The following is a 15,002-nucleotide window of genomic DNA, read 5'->3' as shown; positions in this document are numbered from 1 at the left end:
AGGAGAATGTTTTTTGTGTTAGACAGGATTATATCTTGTTTTGCCTTTTCCAGAAAACGGTCCTTTCTCAGTAAAAAAAACAATACTGTGCACACCCACATAGTTTGCTTTAACCTTCCTTTTTCTCTTGCTTTCCTGAGGACAGGGACTAACCAGGCTGAACTGTGTCAGTGATGGGGACTGGCCAGATTTTCTCATGTGATGTAGATTGTTCTTTTGTTTTTAAATAACATTGAAAAGAAATTTTTTGTTTTTATTTAACCCTTGGGATTATGATAGTGTCTCTCCACGAGTTATCATTTTATGCCAGTAAAACAGTTAAAACTTGGAGCTGGCTTTTTCAAACTTAATACACTCCTATTTAGAAATGCATGTGCTGCAGAAAGCTACTGACATCTCAGATTAATAAAATAAATAAATAAAAAAGGAAATGCCATAAAAAAAGAAGCCAGACAAATCCCACTGGAATGATACATTGGAATGATTTTAGTGGGATTTATATCTATGAGCTGTGGGGTTTTTGTGGTTTTTTTCTTTTGAAATGGTTGTGAACCAGAGTGATTACTTATCATTTTCATTTTAACTCCATCTGACAAATCGTTTTAGATGGAGAAAGCAATACTGCATCTTTAAATGGCTACTCTGTCAGCGCATCTTGCAGGGCTTTAAATGCCCTTTGTTATCGCAGTCTAGACAGGACGCAGGCGGAATATTTGATATGTTATAAGGCAAAGATGTGACAAGGTTGAATTAATTTACCGGCTTATTTAAAACTGAATTTCAAAACGTTTTTCCTTACAAACTTTTCTTTTTTTTTTTCTCCCTATCCTATATTTTTTTTCGAAGTTAGTACAGTATGTTTCAACTGTTTAGACTGGGAGAGGAGACATTGGCTTACTGCAGCCTGCAGTACTTTAATTGCCCTTTTTATGACTGTCTAGACATCATGCAGATGCATGTTTGTGGTGAGAAGACATTTCCCCCTCTGGTTATACGATAGTCTGAAACCTTTACATTCCCTATCTCCTTACCCCCTCTGCCTCGGAATGCGCTTTACTCCCTCCATCTCTGAAAATCACTTTTTCCCCTCTTGTTTTATTTTTTGAAGGACAGTTCAGCCCCCGTTTTCCTGCTCTTTCTGGCGTGCTGGTTTGCAGATGCTGGTGCTTTAGGGGGGATGAAGGTGTGAGGAGGGGGTTACTCCCGGGTCACACTGCAGCGGGCACAGCTGGGGGTGTCCCCGCACCCCCGTATCCCGGTGTGGGTGCGGGTCCCCGGCCGCGGGCGCTCCGCCGGTGTAAGAATGAACATTTCAGCGAGGTTTGAATGGGTGCGGGAGTTTTAGTTATGCAAATCGATGCATTAATTAACCCCGTTGCTATAGCTACTGCTTTATTGTTAAATTCAGTGAAAAGGGGACAGGCTGTGTCCATGGATAATCCTCCCCTCGGTGCTCTGCCCCCATCCCGCCCTCCCGAGCGCCCCGCGCCCGGCGCGGGGCAGCTGCCGCCCGCATCCCGTATCCCGAATCCTGCATCCCGCGGGCAGGTGCCGGGGGAGCGCCGGGCCGGGAGCGGCCGGGATGGGCCAGCCGGGGCTCCGCCGCCTCCCCCCGAGCCCATTGTGGGGGCTGACCCGGGGTCGGCTCCCCGCAGCCCCCCCCTGTGTCTGGGGCTGCGCCGGGACGGGACGGGGGAGCGGGACAATGGGGCGGCAGGAGGGGCACAGATGGGCCGGGATGGAGATGGGGAGGAGAGCCCGAAATGGAGATGAGGATGCTCGGGGAGGGCAGGAGAGCCCGGGATGGGGATGCTCGGGGAGGGCAGGGGAGCCCATCCCTGTTCTTGGCCCCACACCCTGCTTGTTATGGGGCTTCTCTTTGTATGCGCCCTAAAACCCGGGCATGCAAACCCCCCCAACGAAACAGACTTCCCAGCAGATCTGCTGTGGGAGTTAAAACCTTTCTCAGGCTGTTGCTGCAGCTGAGGTGGAAGTAAATTTATTACCTTTAATTTTGTCAGATTTGGGGCGGTTGTACTCACCTCCTCCATTCACTCTGGTATGTGTGTATATATATATATAAATATAATTTTTTTTCACATCTCTGTGAGAGTGTGCACATGCATTCGCTCCCATCTGGTGGTGGAGACCAGTTCAGACCAGTTCAAGAGCTGAACTTGAATCCCATGGTGACCAGATGCAGTGTGCATGTCTGGGCATTTGCATGCATTTTGCATATTTTTTTCTTTTTCCTGCGATGCATAATTATGTCTGTAACTTAAGATTGTCCTTGTTCCGTGGGAGTAACTTACCTTGCCAAAGGTCACTCCTTTGGTAAGCAAAAGCTGCAGAGTGATGCAGATGATAACGGGCGCTTAGGAAGCGGCAGAGGAGGGAGCGTTTCCCGCTGCTCGGCCCTGGACTGCGCTGAGGAAATCCGGTCGCAGTTCCAGCCCTGTCATGACCTGTGTGGCTTTGGCCAACTTGCTCAATCTGGGTTTCGACACCCGTCTGCGAGCCGGGGCAGCCCCTGTGGCACTGCTGCCCGAGGGTGCGTGTCCTGGAGCTCCCAGGGGAGCTACAGCCTCGGGGCGGGGGCACGGCGGGGTCCCTGGCACTGATCCCAAAGGCTGATGGGCTCCTCGCTCCAAGCGAGGTGATGGGGGGGAGCCATTCACACAGGAGAAATGCTGTAGGAGCAGAGGTTCCCTGGCTGCAGCTCATGGTGCTTTGTGGCTTCTCTGTGCCTCCACCACGTCCCTGAGCCGGGTGTTGGTGAGAGTCGATGGGTGTCGTGTTTGTGGCACTGCCACTGTCCCTGCGTCCCTCTTGGGGTGCCCCTGTTTGAGGGCTGTTCCCATAGGACTTGCTGAGCACCGTGATGGGGGTTGGGTGCTGGCACTGGGGCACCTGACACACAGTGGGCTCCAGCAGGGCCGTGGCTGAGTATGTTGGGAATTGACCAACAAATGGTTTTCCCAAGAATAAGTGGAAATGGAAACTTTCTAGGGGACAGCCAGAGTGGAGGGAAGTGGAAAGAGAGGACACTGGGGAGGGAGACCTGGTAAAACCCTGTACATACAGCATTTGTTCAGCTGGGAGAGGCTGTGGTCCCTGCTGATGGCAGCTGTAAACCCCCATCTCCACTGGCTGTTGCACTGTGAGTGTCCCACAGGAGCAGGACAGCCTGTGCCATCTCACTGCTTTGCAGGCAAGGGGAATGCTTTGCTGCTCCCTGCCTTTCTGTGCAGTGCACCGGGTCCTCGTGACCTCCAGAATTAAAGTTGCCTTGTTTTGGTGGGCCTGGTGACAAGTGAACCCCATATTCCTTGGTGTCTCTGCAGCAGCAGCAGGAGGAGGGAGCAGGCTCCAGCACTGTGTGACGTGGTGCAGGTGGCTGTGGCTGACTGAGGCTGCACGTGCCCTGTCGGTGCGAGGCAGCTCCCTTGCAGTGGGAGACAGGGCTGAAAGGAAGCTGGAATCGGAAACCCCATCCCTAATTGCCGTTAGCTTTCTGGAGAGGTGGCAAAGCCCTCCCTGGATGGAACACTTGCTCTCCTTGCAGCGTCCGCGTCTGGCAATTTGTCTGTCGAAACAGATGTGGGCAGCGACAAACATCTATTTCTATAACTAGAAACAAATTTGGTAATTGCCTCTTTCAACAGGACTTGCTCAAGCAGGAAATGAAATTCCTAAATGGCAGTTAGCAAAAGTATTTATAGCTAAGTTCATAAATGAGATGTGCTTTCCTTTGTCATGAGTTTCTGCTGGGTGGAAGGAAAAAAAAAACCCTACAGTAGCCAGCCACATATTGATCAGGAGTGTTTCCATCTTATACGAAAATACTTATTTATTCATGTGTTTATTTTTACTGACTGTTAGAAATACCCCTGACAAACAAAACCTGTCTGATCTTTTAGGGTCAGCTGGTAGGGTTTGATCCAGATATTGTTTGTTTTCAGTCATTATTTGGTAGATTTTTTTTTTCCTGGTTCAGGCTGTTTATGATTGCAAATGGTAAACTCTTGTTCCTGTGTCCCTCTCTGGGTGCTTATGTTCAAGGGGGAAGGGTGATGCTCTATCCTCACCCCTGCCCAGGCCTGATGCCATTGTGCTGCCCCTGGGGGATCAGGAGATACTCTGGATATTCTCAGCTTGGTGGGGGCTGTGAGCCTTGCTCCACGTTTTCTAGTGAGCAAGCAGATTTACCTGCTTTTAAGTGCAAAATCAAAATGACTTTATTCTTTTAATCCAGTTTAGCTGTTCTCACCCTTGGGAGTAACTTCAAAAGCAAGGTACTCCTTCCAGCCATCTCGGCAGGCTGGGATCAGGCTCACTGTTCATGAAATACCTTGTCTCAAAACCCTGGACAAGGGGAGGGTGAGAGAAATAGGCACAAAAAGGGAGAGAAGAGGTTGGCGTATGCAAGATTTTAGAGTCTGGGTGTCCCAAAGAACCTTGTTAGTTCTCATTGCTCCGAGGGAGCTGTTTCATGTCTTCAGGAGTTTCTCTAAACACGTCTCCATTTGACAGGTCTCTGCTCGGAGCCGGGAAGTGTCCCAGCTGACAGAGCTGCTGACCCAGCTCTCATGTTTGCCATTTCCACGTAAAAGCTGAGTTCCACCGTGCTGGTCCTGCCTTTCTGGCCCTTGAATGCATGCCCTGCTCCCTGCCCTGCCACTAAGCCATGCGAGCTCAGGAAGGTCACCTTTTGAAAACAGGCCCAGACTGTTGCTGTGTTTTAAGAACTGAAAAATTTTGTGAAGCTCGACCAGTCTGATGTTTCCGTGGCTATTAAGCATGAAATGGGGCCGTTTCCTTTAAAACAAACAAAATTGGGGGTGGGAGTGCAGGATGAGGCCATCATTTGTCACTGACTCAGAGGATGTGATACTTGATTACCCAAGGTGACAGATGAAGAAAAAGAACTATATTAAACACACTTATAGCCCAAGAATTGGCACTATGAACAGGACTTCTTGGGGCCCCATCAGCTGTTTGCCAGCAATATTTTTTCTAAACTGGCTCCTTTTTTGAGTCCCACTTGCTCCCTGCCCTCCTTCCCCACTCTCAGCCTGCCTTTGATTTTGCACTGTGTCATTTCTGCTCATTACCTCAGAACTGGCCGTGCTGAATCTGGAAATGCAGTTTAGCTGTTAACTGTACTGATGATGCATGGACCAGGCCCAAATCCAACGGGCTCTTCTCAGCTGTCCTGCCTGTTGTCACGGGACTGATCCTGGTCTCTTTGATGCCTCAGTGTTGCTGCAGCTTCAGGGTGCTGCTGGTTGGAGCCAACCTCAATATCGAGATCATATTCTGTACTTACTCCAGTACTTCTCGTGCTGCCTTGTAAACAAATACAATTGCTGACAGTCTGATGGGCCCTTCCTATCTTGTTTTATGGAGGTATTAGAAGATAAATGCAGCAGATGCTAATACAAAAATAGTGCAGTAATGACTTCGCCTGGTCTGATTGTTTGTAAGATGACCTAACAGATGAGTGGGGAGGGTGAGTAATCTGCCATCTGAAGTTCTTTGTTCTTTCATCTCTTCTTCCCTGTCCTAAGAGGGAGAACATTGGTCTCTTTAACGAGTGGAGCTCAGCATCTGGTGGATGAAATGGACTCTGAACCAGGAGCAGCATTTGGTGCTGCACCCTCTCTGTCAGCCTTTGGATTCCAGCTGTTGCCTGGAGCTGTTTTGGTTCTTGCTTAAATTAGAGCAGTTCAAATGTAATATTTAGCATAATGGGCATGTCCCTTTTCCAAGCAGGGCTGGGAAGGATGTGCCAGGGCAGAGCTGCTTGCACTGGGCAGTGTGGTTGCTGTGCTAGGGTATTTTCCCCCATGCTGTATGAGCAGGGAAGGGCAAGGGGTCCCACACTGACCCTGCTGCCACTCCAGTGGGATGCTGCAGAGTCTGAGTCCCTGCAGCCACTCACTGAGGAGCTGGGAGTTTATTCCCTACTGAAACCATAGCTCAGAAGGGTGACTAGATTCAGATGACTCTTTTCAAATTCACATTCTTTAGCTTTGCATAGAAAAAATCCACTCTTTGGCTACACTGCTCAACCCACATCCTTTCACAGAGGCTTTGATGAGCATCTGGCATAACAACTGCACCTCTGCTGGACTCAGTTCTGCTGAGTTTAACCCTCAGGTCCTTCCAGGGAGCCACATGCTGCTCCAAAGTGTGCCCACATTTTGCTTTAACATCTATCCCTTGTTCTCCACAAGTATGCTTGCAGCTGGCAGGCAAAAAGTCTTGGGGCAGGCAGGGCTCTAAACTGAGCACAAGGACTGGACAGACCTCAGGCCAGCTCTGTGGAGCTCGCTTTGGTCCAGGCCTGCTGCAGACTGGTTAAGTAACATCAGCACTGGCCTTTCTGGTTCTCTGCTTGCAAAAGTCAGCATGTTGGTGTGTGTAAGGCAAGGTGGTACGGGGTGTCCTCAGCTTTCATTCTCCAGCAGTGATTAGGACTTGTTTTGTGCCCTAATTATTGGGGCGTGCAAGGTAGCGGGAGGCTCCCAGCTGTTCATGGCAAGGGCTGTCCTTGTGTGTCTCCTTGTTTTTGAGGGTGCCTCTGGGCACCACTGGAGCTGTGGTGCTCTGAAATGTCAGCGAAGACTGGGGAGGGGAGCGAGTCGGGCTGTCAGGGAGCTGACAGAATGGATAAGAGTGTCTCCTCCTCCTCTGCAGCCTGCTGGTGCCCAAGCCCCTGCCCTTGCTGCTGCCTTCAGCTGGAGATGTGGGTGCTGAGAACGGCTGAAAGTCAGACCCATCACTTCTAGTTTAGGGCAGTGTCTCTGCCTACCCACTGGCAGTGAGTTTCGTGCGAAGGCGGCAGCCCAGGTCTGTTGGAGAAAATGCTGGGTCATGTCCTTCGTCTGCCTGTCAAAGCCCCCTGGTGGGTAGAGGAGCAGGCAGGGACCTCTGGACCAGCAGCTGAGAAGGATGTTTGCTAAAGGGTGCTAATGAAGCAGCCCAGGTTTTGGGTGCTGATAGACACTGATGCTGGGAGAAGGGGACCTTGGTCTGCCCCTATTCAAGACTTGTTTTCCTCTTTGAGGGACTGCACAAGCTGCAAAGCTGAGAAGCCTTTAAGGTTACTGATCTGAAACTGTTCTTGGCTGAAATCCTTGAGCATCCCTGCTGGGTGCCCCACAAACATTGTAAGTGCAGGATTTGGGGAGTCATGGGCAGGGAGGAAAAATGCATGGATGCTCTTCAGCTCCAAGCTTCAAATTAATGGAGGTACCAGTCTGATTTGGACTGATTTCTCCCCACCAGCTTCGTGTCTCTCTTGTGTGGCTTCATCTACACATACCCAGTCAAAAACCAGCTGTACCCTTATTTATGTTTTCTGTGTGCTTTTTTTGACGTAACTGAAGCGCTGCCATCAAGGGCTACGAGGAACTTCTTCAAACAGAAGATGCCTAAGGGTGGGGGTGGATGAAAAGATGAGAAAATTGGGAGGAGAGGGAACTGCAGTCGGGACTGTGCACATCTCTGCTGTGTCTTGCTCTGAGTCGTGCGGCCAGGGCAGCTCTGTGGATATCAGAGGTGTTAATGGAAAATCGGGGATGAAAGTGCTCGCTGCAGGTTTGTCAACACTTTTCATTAATTCATCCAGTTGATTTTACTGTGTCTGGAAAGATTCTGTGTGTGTGTAGAGACTTTCTTTTCTGGAGTGTGACGGGGGTGCATGGAGGACAGTGTTGCAGTCAGTTGAACTTACCCTAAATCCCCAAGGATTACGGAAGAAGCCAGGACATGCAGTGTGACATTACAGTGTCCCCATATTTAGGTGACAGGCAGCAATTCATTTACAGATTTCAGGAGCTTCAGGACAGGTCATGCACTGACTGTCTCCAGTCCCTGGAGGCTGTGCCAGAGTCTGGTGCTGCTGACCAGGTGCTGCTGCTGGGTGGTCCCCACTGAGATGCCCCACTCTGTGTCACTGCAGGCTCTCGGCTGGAATCTGTTGACTCACAGTGCTGAGTCACCTGGTGAACTAGGCTCTGTAAATAACCACGGGCACCAAGGAGCAGAAAGTGCTGCTTCGCAGTTGGAGCAGGGGCTCTGGGGGCAGGCAGAGAGACACTTTTCTTTCTCTAAGCCTCCCCGAGCTTTGTGCATGGTGCTGACAGGTATCCTGCTGCCAGCCCACATGCCCAAGGGCAGGTTGCTGGCAGAGGGCTCGGGTGCCCTGTGCTGTGGGTTCCCTGGTCACACTTATAGGTTTGTGCCTGGTAATTGTGTCCTGTTGCTGGTGATTTCTTCGGCTCCATGCCTGCACTGAGGGCTGAGCTCCTTCTGCAGTCCCAGGAGGGACCAAGTTCCTCAGTGAGGCTGAGTCAGAGCTGGTCTTGCTCCTGGGCTGAGTGACCCAGGGAAAGACTTTGTCCCTCTGCAGTAGCTGGGCTGGGAGCCCGGGTTTAGCACTTGGCAGCTGATCTCAGTGCCTGGGGTCAGGGTGAGCACTCCTCTGCCTCACTGTGGTGCATCTCCCGTGCCAGGCTTTGCTCCAGCTGCTTGCCCTCTTTGGCTTCCCAGGAACCTGAATGACATCATTCCCCACCATCTATCCGTGCATTGACTCCATCCATAGGCTATGGCCTTGTCATCCAGGAGGGAGAGAGGCTGTGATGTGCCACCACTGTGGGCAAAGCCTTGCTCTGAAACCCTGGCTGGGGTGGGCAGAAGGGCTGCAGGGCAGGACCGGGCCAGGGAGCTCATGTGACCTGCCGTGAGAAGTCATCCATAGCCTGTGTCTTCTGGAGACTAAAGAGGTGCTGCCCAGGTTTGTACCAGACTTGATTACATCTCTTTGTCCTTCAACAGGGAAGTTAGAAAAGCCTCAGTCTGTTTGTGCCTGTTTTATTGAGGCTCGTCAGGCAGCAGCAGGAGGGATCTCTGTACAACATTGCCCCACTGAGCTGTGGTGTAAAAGTTGTTGGAAGTGTGTTGGAGAAAGTGAAGATCAGAGGTGGAGGGAGGCTCAGTACATTCAGCTTTCCTTGGCTCCTTACATTAGGCACTTACAGGATTTTTCTCTGGGTACATAAGTGACATTTAATTAAAAATAATCCTTATGTACAGTGGCAGTGATGGCACACAGTGATTCAGGGGGAAATGCTGTTTCCACAGTTCTCTGAAACTTCTAAAATGGCAAAATCCGCGTTGTACTCACTTCCTTTTGGATTTTTCTGCTGCTCAGATTCATATCAGTTTCTAGATTAGGGGAAAGCTTTCATTTCAAACCCACGTTCTCCCTTTGCTGTGACCTGTGCTGTTGCAGATGCTGGGGCACTGTTGGAAGTTGCCCTGTGGTGGAGGGTCTGTTCCTAGCGCTCCCAAGGCCCAGAGGAGGCTTTGCCAGACTCTAACCAGCTCTCCTCTCCATCAGGCACACAGAGCGAGCTCAAAACACAGGTTTAGATGTAAGGTATTTTCCCAAAGAATGCTGAGGAAACAAGTGATAGTGGGGCTCTGATTCTGAGGGACCGTCTTGGGAACATCCAGAAGCTGAGATGCATATTCCATCCATCCTGGGTAAAAATAAATTGTTGGTTCATTAACTTTGAACAGCGAGGCTTGTTTGGGAGGTATCTCACCCTGCCTGGATTGCCTCACACGGGCTGATGTCCACCAGAAGATGAAATCAGCAGCAGGAGTTGTTTCTCCACACCCTTAAGAGCATGTTTTGGATAGTCTGTGTGAGCTTGTGATCAGACTTATCATACTTGAACTGTCCCAGCAATGTTTCGAGTCAGAACTAAGGGATTTTTAATGTCAAAAATACCCAGAGGAAGTGAAAGGAGAAGCAAAGTGTTCTGCAGGAGATTCTCTGCTGGCTTTAATTTTGTCGCAGCAAAACAGACCTGGGTTTTAGCATGGTGCACCACAGCATTTATGATGACTGGAATTGGGGTTTTTTAAAGTTTGTGTTTTTATTTTCTTAGGAATCATGGCTAGTGCAACTACATTTGTTCAGCTTAGCCGTTATCTCCTCAGTAACTTCACTTCTCATCATTACAGTATATACAGAAATTGTAATTGAATCTTATGGATAGTTGGTTTGACCTGCAGATGTGTATTATACGTGGCTGACTACAAAGGTCATCTTGGCTGAGGCCCTGTCTGAAAGCTGTTCTGTCCACTTGTAAGTAATAGCTGCAGAATGAGTGCAGCAAAATACAGGTTTTTGGTGGTTTTTTTTCCTCCTTTATACTTGCCGGTGGTTTAGAGCATTTGTCTTCCTCAGAGATAGCCTATGTGGAAGGAAGAGCATTAATAAAGTTTATAGTAAGCATTTTATGAACTGTAGTGTAGCTGTAAAAGGTAAGGCAATGCATTTAAAGTGTGTCCCAGCCTCACCTCCCCTGCGGCCCTCGTGAGCCGCGAGGGTGTGCAGAGGCTCGGCGCTCCCAGAGTCACCGTTGACTCAAATCACCCTCCTTGTAAAAATATTAATGGATTTTCCACCTCTGGGTGCCAGGTATTTTGTTTCTAGGCACTCGAGGAAGCTCAGAGATGCACCTTCCTGCAGCTGCTTCTGTCGAGCAGTGAGCGTGGTCCTCAGTGGGACGAGTGGGGCCGTGCCAGTGAGGTGCCCCCCACGTCGGCTGTACTCGCATAAATTCCGAGCACTTTAGGGCATTGTGGTCTTGGTGGCCAGGGGGTGGGCAGCAAGGACATGAGCTGCCTCCTAGATATAACTCCGAGCAGGAGAGCAGGCTTTGGGAAGCAGCGGAGTCTCGGATCGCTCGTTAACGTGTCCCTGTAATCTTCCGCGAAACCCTCGCTCAGGGCCACGCGTGGTTGGAAGCGGCAAGCGAGCGGTGAACGTGAAGAATGGGACGTGACAGGAGGTTTTACTCGATCACGAACACCCGGCTTCGGGATGGTGAGAATCTGGGGGGAAAATTGCTTTGGTTGCAAAACGGTTGCACGCACAGTGACCGGCTCCCGGAGCTGCCGCGTCTAGACAGGAAATACGGAAAAGCAGGTTGTGTCACTTAAATGTGATGTCTGAACCTGTTAGTTTGAAACGTATTCTGGAATAAAAATTATGCAAAATTAAATTAGTGTGACCTTGCTTTGCATTTGGAGGCGGAACATGCCCATCTTGTAAAGCCTAGTGCATTTATAACACTTCCCCTGGGGAAAATTACAGAGAGAAATGGAATGAGGTCTCTTCTAATTGAAAAGTGACAATGATTAGGAAGCCAAATACAAAATGTGTTGAGTATTTTTTTTCTTGTTTTGTTGTGTGTGTGTTTTTAAGAATACCAGTAGAATTATAAATTATGTGCTTTGCAGTTTGGCTTGTTTTTCATTCCCCAAAGGCTTTTTATTAGCATAGCAGCTGAATTGCACTTGTATAATAATGTATTAACTCAAACTTGGGGTTTTTAATGATCTTTCTTCATTAGTTTGACTGAGCTGCTTGGATAAAATCTTACTGAGTATATCCAGCTTTTCAGTGTGTTGGGTTTGTTTTTCCCTTCTGCAAATGAAGCCCATGAAGACAAGTTAAAACAGAGGGAGAGTTGGCAGAAACTTTGGTGCCTCAAGTGGGAATGAGTCTCTTGAAACTTGAAAAGCACAAATTGAGTGTGTGGGCCTTTTTTTGGTTTGGTTTGACTTTTATTTTATTTTTTCCAAAGGCCAGATTGGGCAACATGAGTGTTCTTGGGATTAAAGCTCATCTCTGCATATGGGATGGGTTTGCTCCTGGGCATGGCGAGGCTGGGCTGCTCCTCACAGCCTGGGCTTGGGATAGAGATGGGGCAGGAGGAACATCCCTGCTGGAAAGCAGAGTCCCCTTTGTTCTGGTACTCATCCTGTGCCTTCCTATTGCACCTGTTGGCAAGTGTTTTGTAATACTCCAGTTACAGGAGTCCCAGAGCACTGAAGGCTGAATGGGGGTGGACGAGACGCAGGCGTGTTGTCCTAAACCCTGATGGAATTTCCACCCTTTCTTCTGCTTCAGGCTCTGCTGGTTCTATGTCTATATGTGTATGGGGGGAGCCTGGTTTAGGTCATTTGTAAGTGACACATCTTGTGTGTGTTCCCTCCTTGGAAGGAATTAGGGCAGCACTTCCTGATGGCCAAAACTTCACCTGGGTCACCAAAGTACCAGGACCAATTTAGCAAGGTTTGGTTCATTTAAGGGACCTCTCATCCTAGGAAAGGAACTTTCCTTTACAACTACTTTAGTCTTGTTTTTCTTCAGAAATACCTTTTTTAACAGAAAAGGAAGTTTTCCATCACTGGCTCCATTTATATTTTTTCTTGTGTTTTCTTACCGTGGCCAAAGCACATGGTGCATTTGAGGCTGAAGTGACTCATCTTCCTAAAAACTTCTGGGTTTCTTTTTTCTTTTTTTTGTTTAGTTTTTTCTTTTCCATAACGAATTCTGAAAAAAAAAAAAAATGGGCTCTGCACCCAGGCTGGGTGGCTGCTCTGCAGCATATGAGTTGTGTTTAGAAGAAATGAGCTCTTGTTTGAGCCAGTTTCTCCAGCACAAGGCACCGCTGGCAGCTCTTGGGTCCGGTTGCCTGTCATTCCCAAGGGTGAGCTGTGCTGCTTCGGGGCTGGATCAAATGGTTGGGAATCTGGGGGGTTTTTATCCACGTTCTTCCTCTCACAGTGGCGTGGGGCACCTTGCTGGGGTTGCTGTGAAAGACCCAGAGCTTATCCTTTAAGATGAAAGGCATTTTCAAGGCAAAACTCCTTTTGCAACGTTTGGCTTTTAATCCCTCTCTCCCCACCCCATGTGCATCCTTCTGGTGTAGAGGAGCTGCGGTTTAGGGGTGCTCCAAGTCCCTCACTCGAAGTGCCAGATAAGGCTCCTGCTTTCAAGGCATAATTCTGCTTTCTGCAGGCAGTGGGCAGTGGCAGAAATAGCTGCTGTTTAGCAGAAAGAGCTCCAAGGTAACTGGCAGTGCTCACCACCTGGACTGTTTTCTTGACATTTATTTGCTTTTACTGGCACTCAAATGCCACCTGTCAGGAGAAAACTTTCCACAAAAAAAAAATAAAAAATAATAAATTTGCCTGACTCAGCAGAAGCCACCCCAGCTGGTGTGAGTGGTGTGATGCTGCCCTTGGAGGTCTGCTGGGCCTTGCCATGTATATACAAACATATACGTGTGTGTCTGTATAGATTAAATACAGATGGCAGCATCCACGATAGCTTAGGGCACAGCTTTCCTAAACTGGATTTTATAGCTGTCCCTACTGAGAAGCAAACAAAGTGTAAATCCCCAGAACTATTAAATGTTGCTGGTCTGGCCCCTCCTTTATGTTGGGCAGTGGAGTTGCTGCTGCCCAGCCCTGGGCACTGTTGGCACAAGGGGGTTTGGAGGGAAGTGGCTGAGTGGTTTGGGGATGGCAGGTATTCCCTGGCTGCCAGATGCATGGAAATAACGACCCAGGGAGTGCTACGTTTGCCTCTAGTCCTCAATTTTCCTAAGCCTCAGAGAGGTGTGAGGAATTATTTCCTTAGGAAATTTTAGGAGTGGCTTCTTACTGCCTCCTGCCAAGTGTCTGCAGAGTTAACCGGATAGTCTGTTGTTTGCTTGTTCTTGTTTGTTTGGAGGGGTTTTGGCAGCTTTCCTTTATGCCAGTTCAAGCCACTCAAGCTACCACTGTCAGGTGGCCGAGCCCTGAGCCCAGGGATGTCTGGAGCTCCGGGATGTGGCCCCCATGGGCAGACACATCGCACCCATCTGGCGTCTCACCGAAAAGCAGGAGGTCTCCCCACCTGCTTCCTGTGGCGGATGGGCAGCGATGGAGAGGGGGGCTGCCAGTGCCTGCTGTGCTGTGCCATCCCCTGGGCTCTCACTGTGATGCCCCTGACAGAGGGGACGTGTGCCTGGTGCAGGAATGTGCCAAGGAGGACTCCAGTCCAGTCCTCCCTGGAGGAAGGAGTGGTGGTGATGGGAAGAGAATTGCAGAAATTTAGCTTGCATTCAGCTAAATGGTTTCATTAGGATGAATTATGCTGGTTCATGGCTGTGTGGCCCCGAGTGAGGCACTGGGATGCTCCTGGTTTTGTACCTGGCAGTGGGGATGTCTAGCACCCTGCAGCCAGGAGGGCTTTGGGAAGTCTGGTCTGTGTTGTAGCCTGGAAACACTGCTTTGTAGATCTTAAAGATACCTCCTAGAGATCCTTCTGTGACAGTGAAAAAGTGAATTAATGAGGTTTTTATTAAGTAAGTAGCTGTGCTCAAAGCACACAGAGCCCACGTAGGCACGTGTGAGAGCTTTAAGGGGAAGGATGAGCAGAGTCATCGCATCTCGGCCACATTAGTTGTTCTTGTGCTCAATGAATTGTTGCTTTTCCTGATGGCTCAAAGTCTGTCTGTCTCTCTCTCTTGCAGCGGAGTTGGAGTTTGTACAGATAATCATAATCGTGGTGGTGATGATGGTGATGGTGGTGGTGATCACGTGTCTGCTGAACCACTACAAACTCTCTGCGCGATCCTTCATCAGCCGGCACAGCCAGGGCAGGCGGCGAGACGAGAACCTCTCATCAGTAAGTCACACCCTGCTCTTCCAACCACCAGTGCCGGATCATGTTTGGCCTTGGCATTGTGTGTCTCTCGGTTATTGGGGGTGGGGGAGCCTTTCAGGGGTGCCTCTGGCTCTTTAGGGTTCTCTGTGTGCTAAGTTATGGACAGCCATAGCATCTGCTTTTGCCCTGGGCTTTGCAGTTCGGATTTTACATCAGTAAAGTAACTGCACAAGGCTGTTCTTGGCATGTCCTGTTCCTGAAACCACCACGTACCCTCAGCTGGTTGGGGTTCATATGCCTTGTTTCAGCAGCCCCAGGCTATTGAGTTGACTCCAGTCTGTCTCAAATGACTATATAAAAATTTATTGCCTACCTTGCAGAGAATAGGAAATCCTGACAGACTTGCTCCAGTTTTCACCGCTGCTGGTGGTAGAAGGGCCAGAAAACACTTGTCAGCCAGACAAGCAGAAAT

General features: G+C 49.3%; 1 protein-coding gene across 3 annotated transcripts in view; it reads left to right on the top strand.

The window, feature by feature from the left end:
* PMEPA1 (prostate transmembrane protein, androgen induced 1) overlaps positions 1-15,002 on the top strand; it is a 137,111-nt gene that overhangs the window by 110,750 nt on the left and 11,359 nt on the right. For all 3 annotated transcript variants that reach the window (XM_017815233.1, XM_017815234.1, XM_017815235.1), the window contains one exon: positions 14,397-14,551. In XM_017815233.1, coding sequence (XP_017670722.1) covers positions 14,397-14,551 — 155 coding nt within the window. The remainder of the gene's footprint in view (positions 1-14,396; positions 14,552-15,002) is intronic.

Source organism: Lepidothrix coronata, unplaced genomic scaffold (assembly GCF_001604755.1).
Source record: "Lepidothrix coronata isolate B3197 unplaced genomic scaffold, Lepidothrix_coronata-1.0 Scaffold49, whole genome shotgun sequence".
NCBI lineage: Eukaryota > Metazoa > Chordata > Aves > Passeriformes > Pipridae > Lepidothrix > Lepidothrix coronata.
Note: the sequence above shows the minus strand (reverse complement) of the source record. Positions and strands in the feature narration are given on the sequence as shown.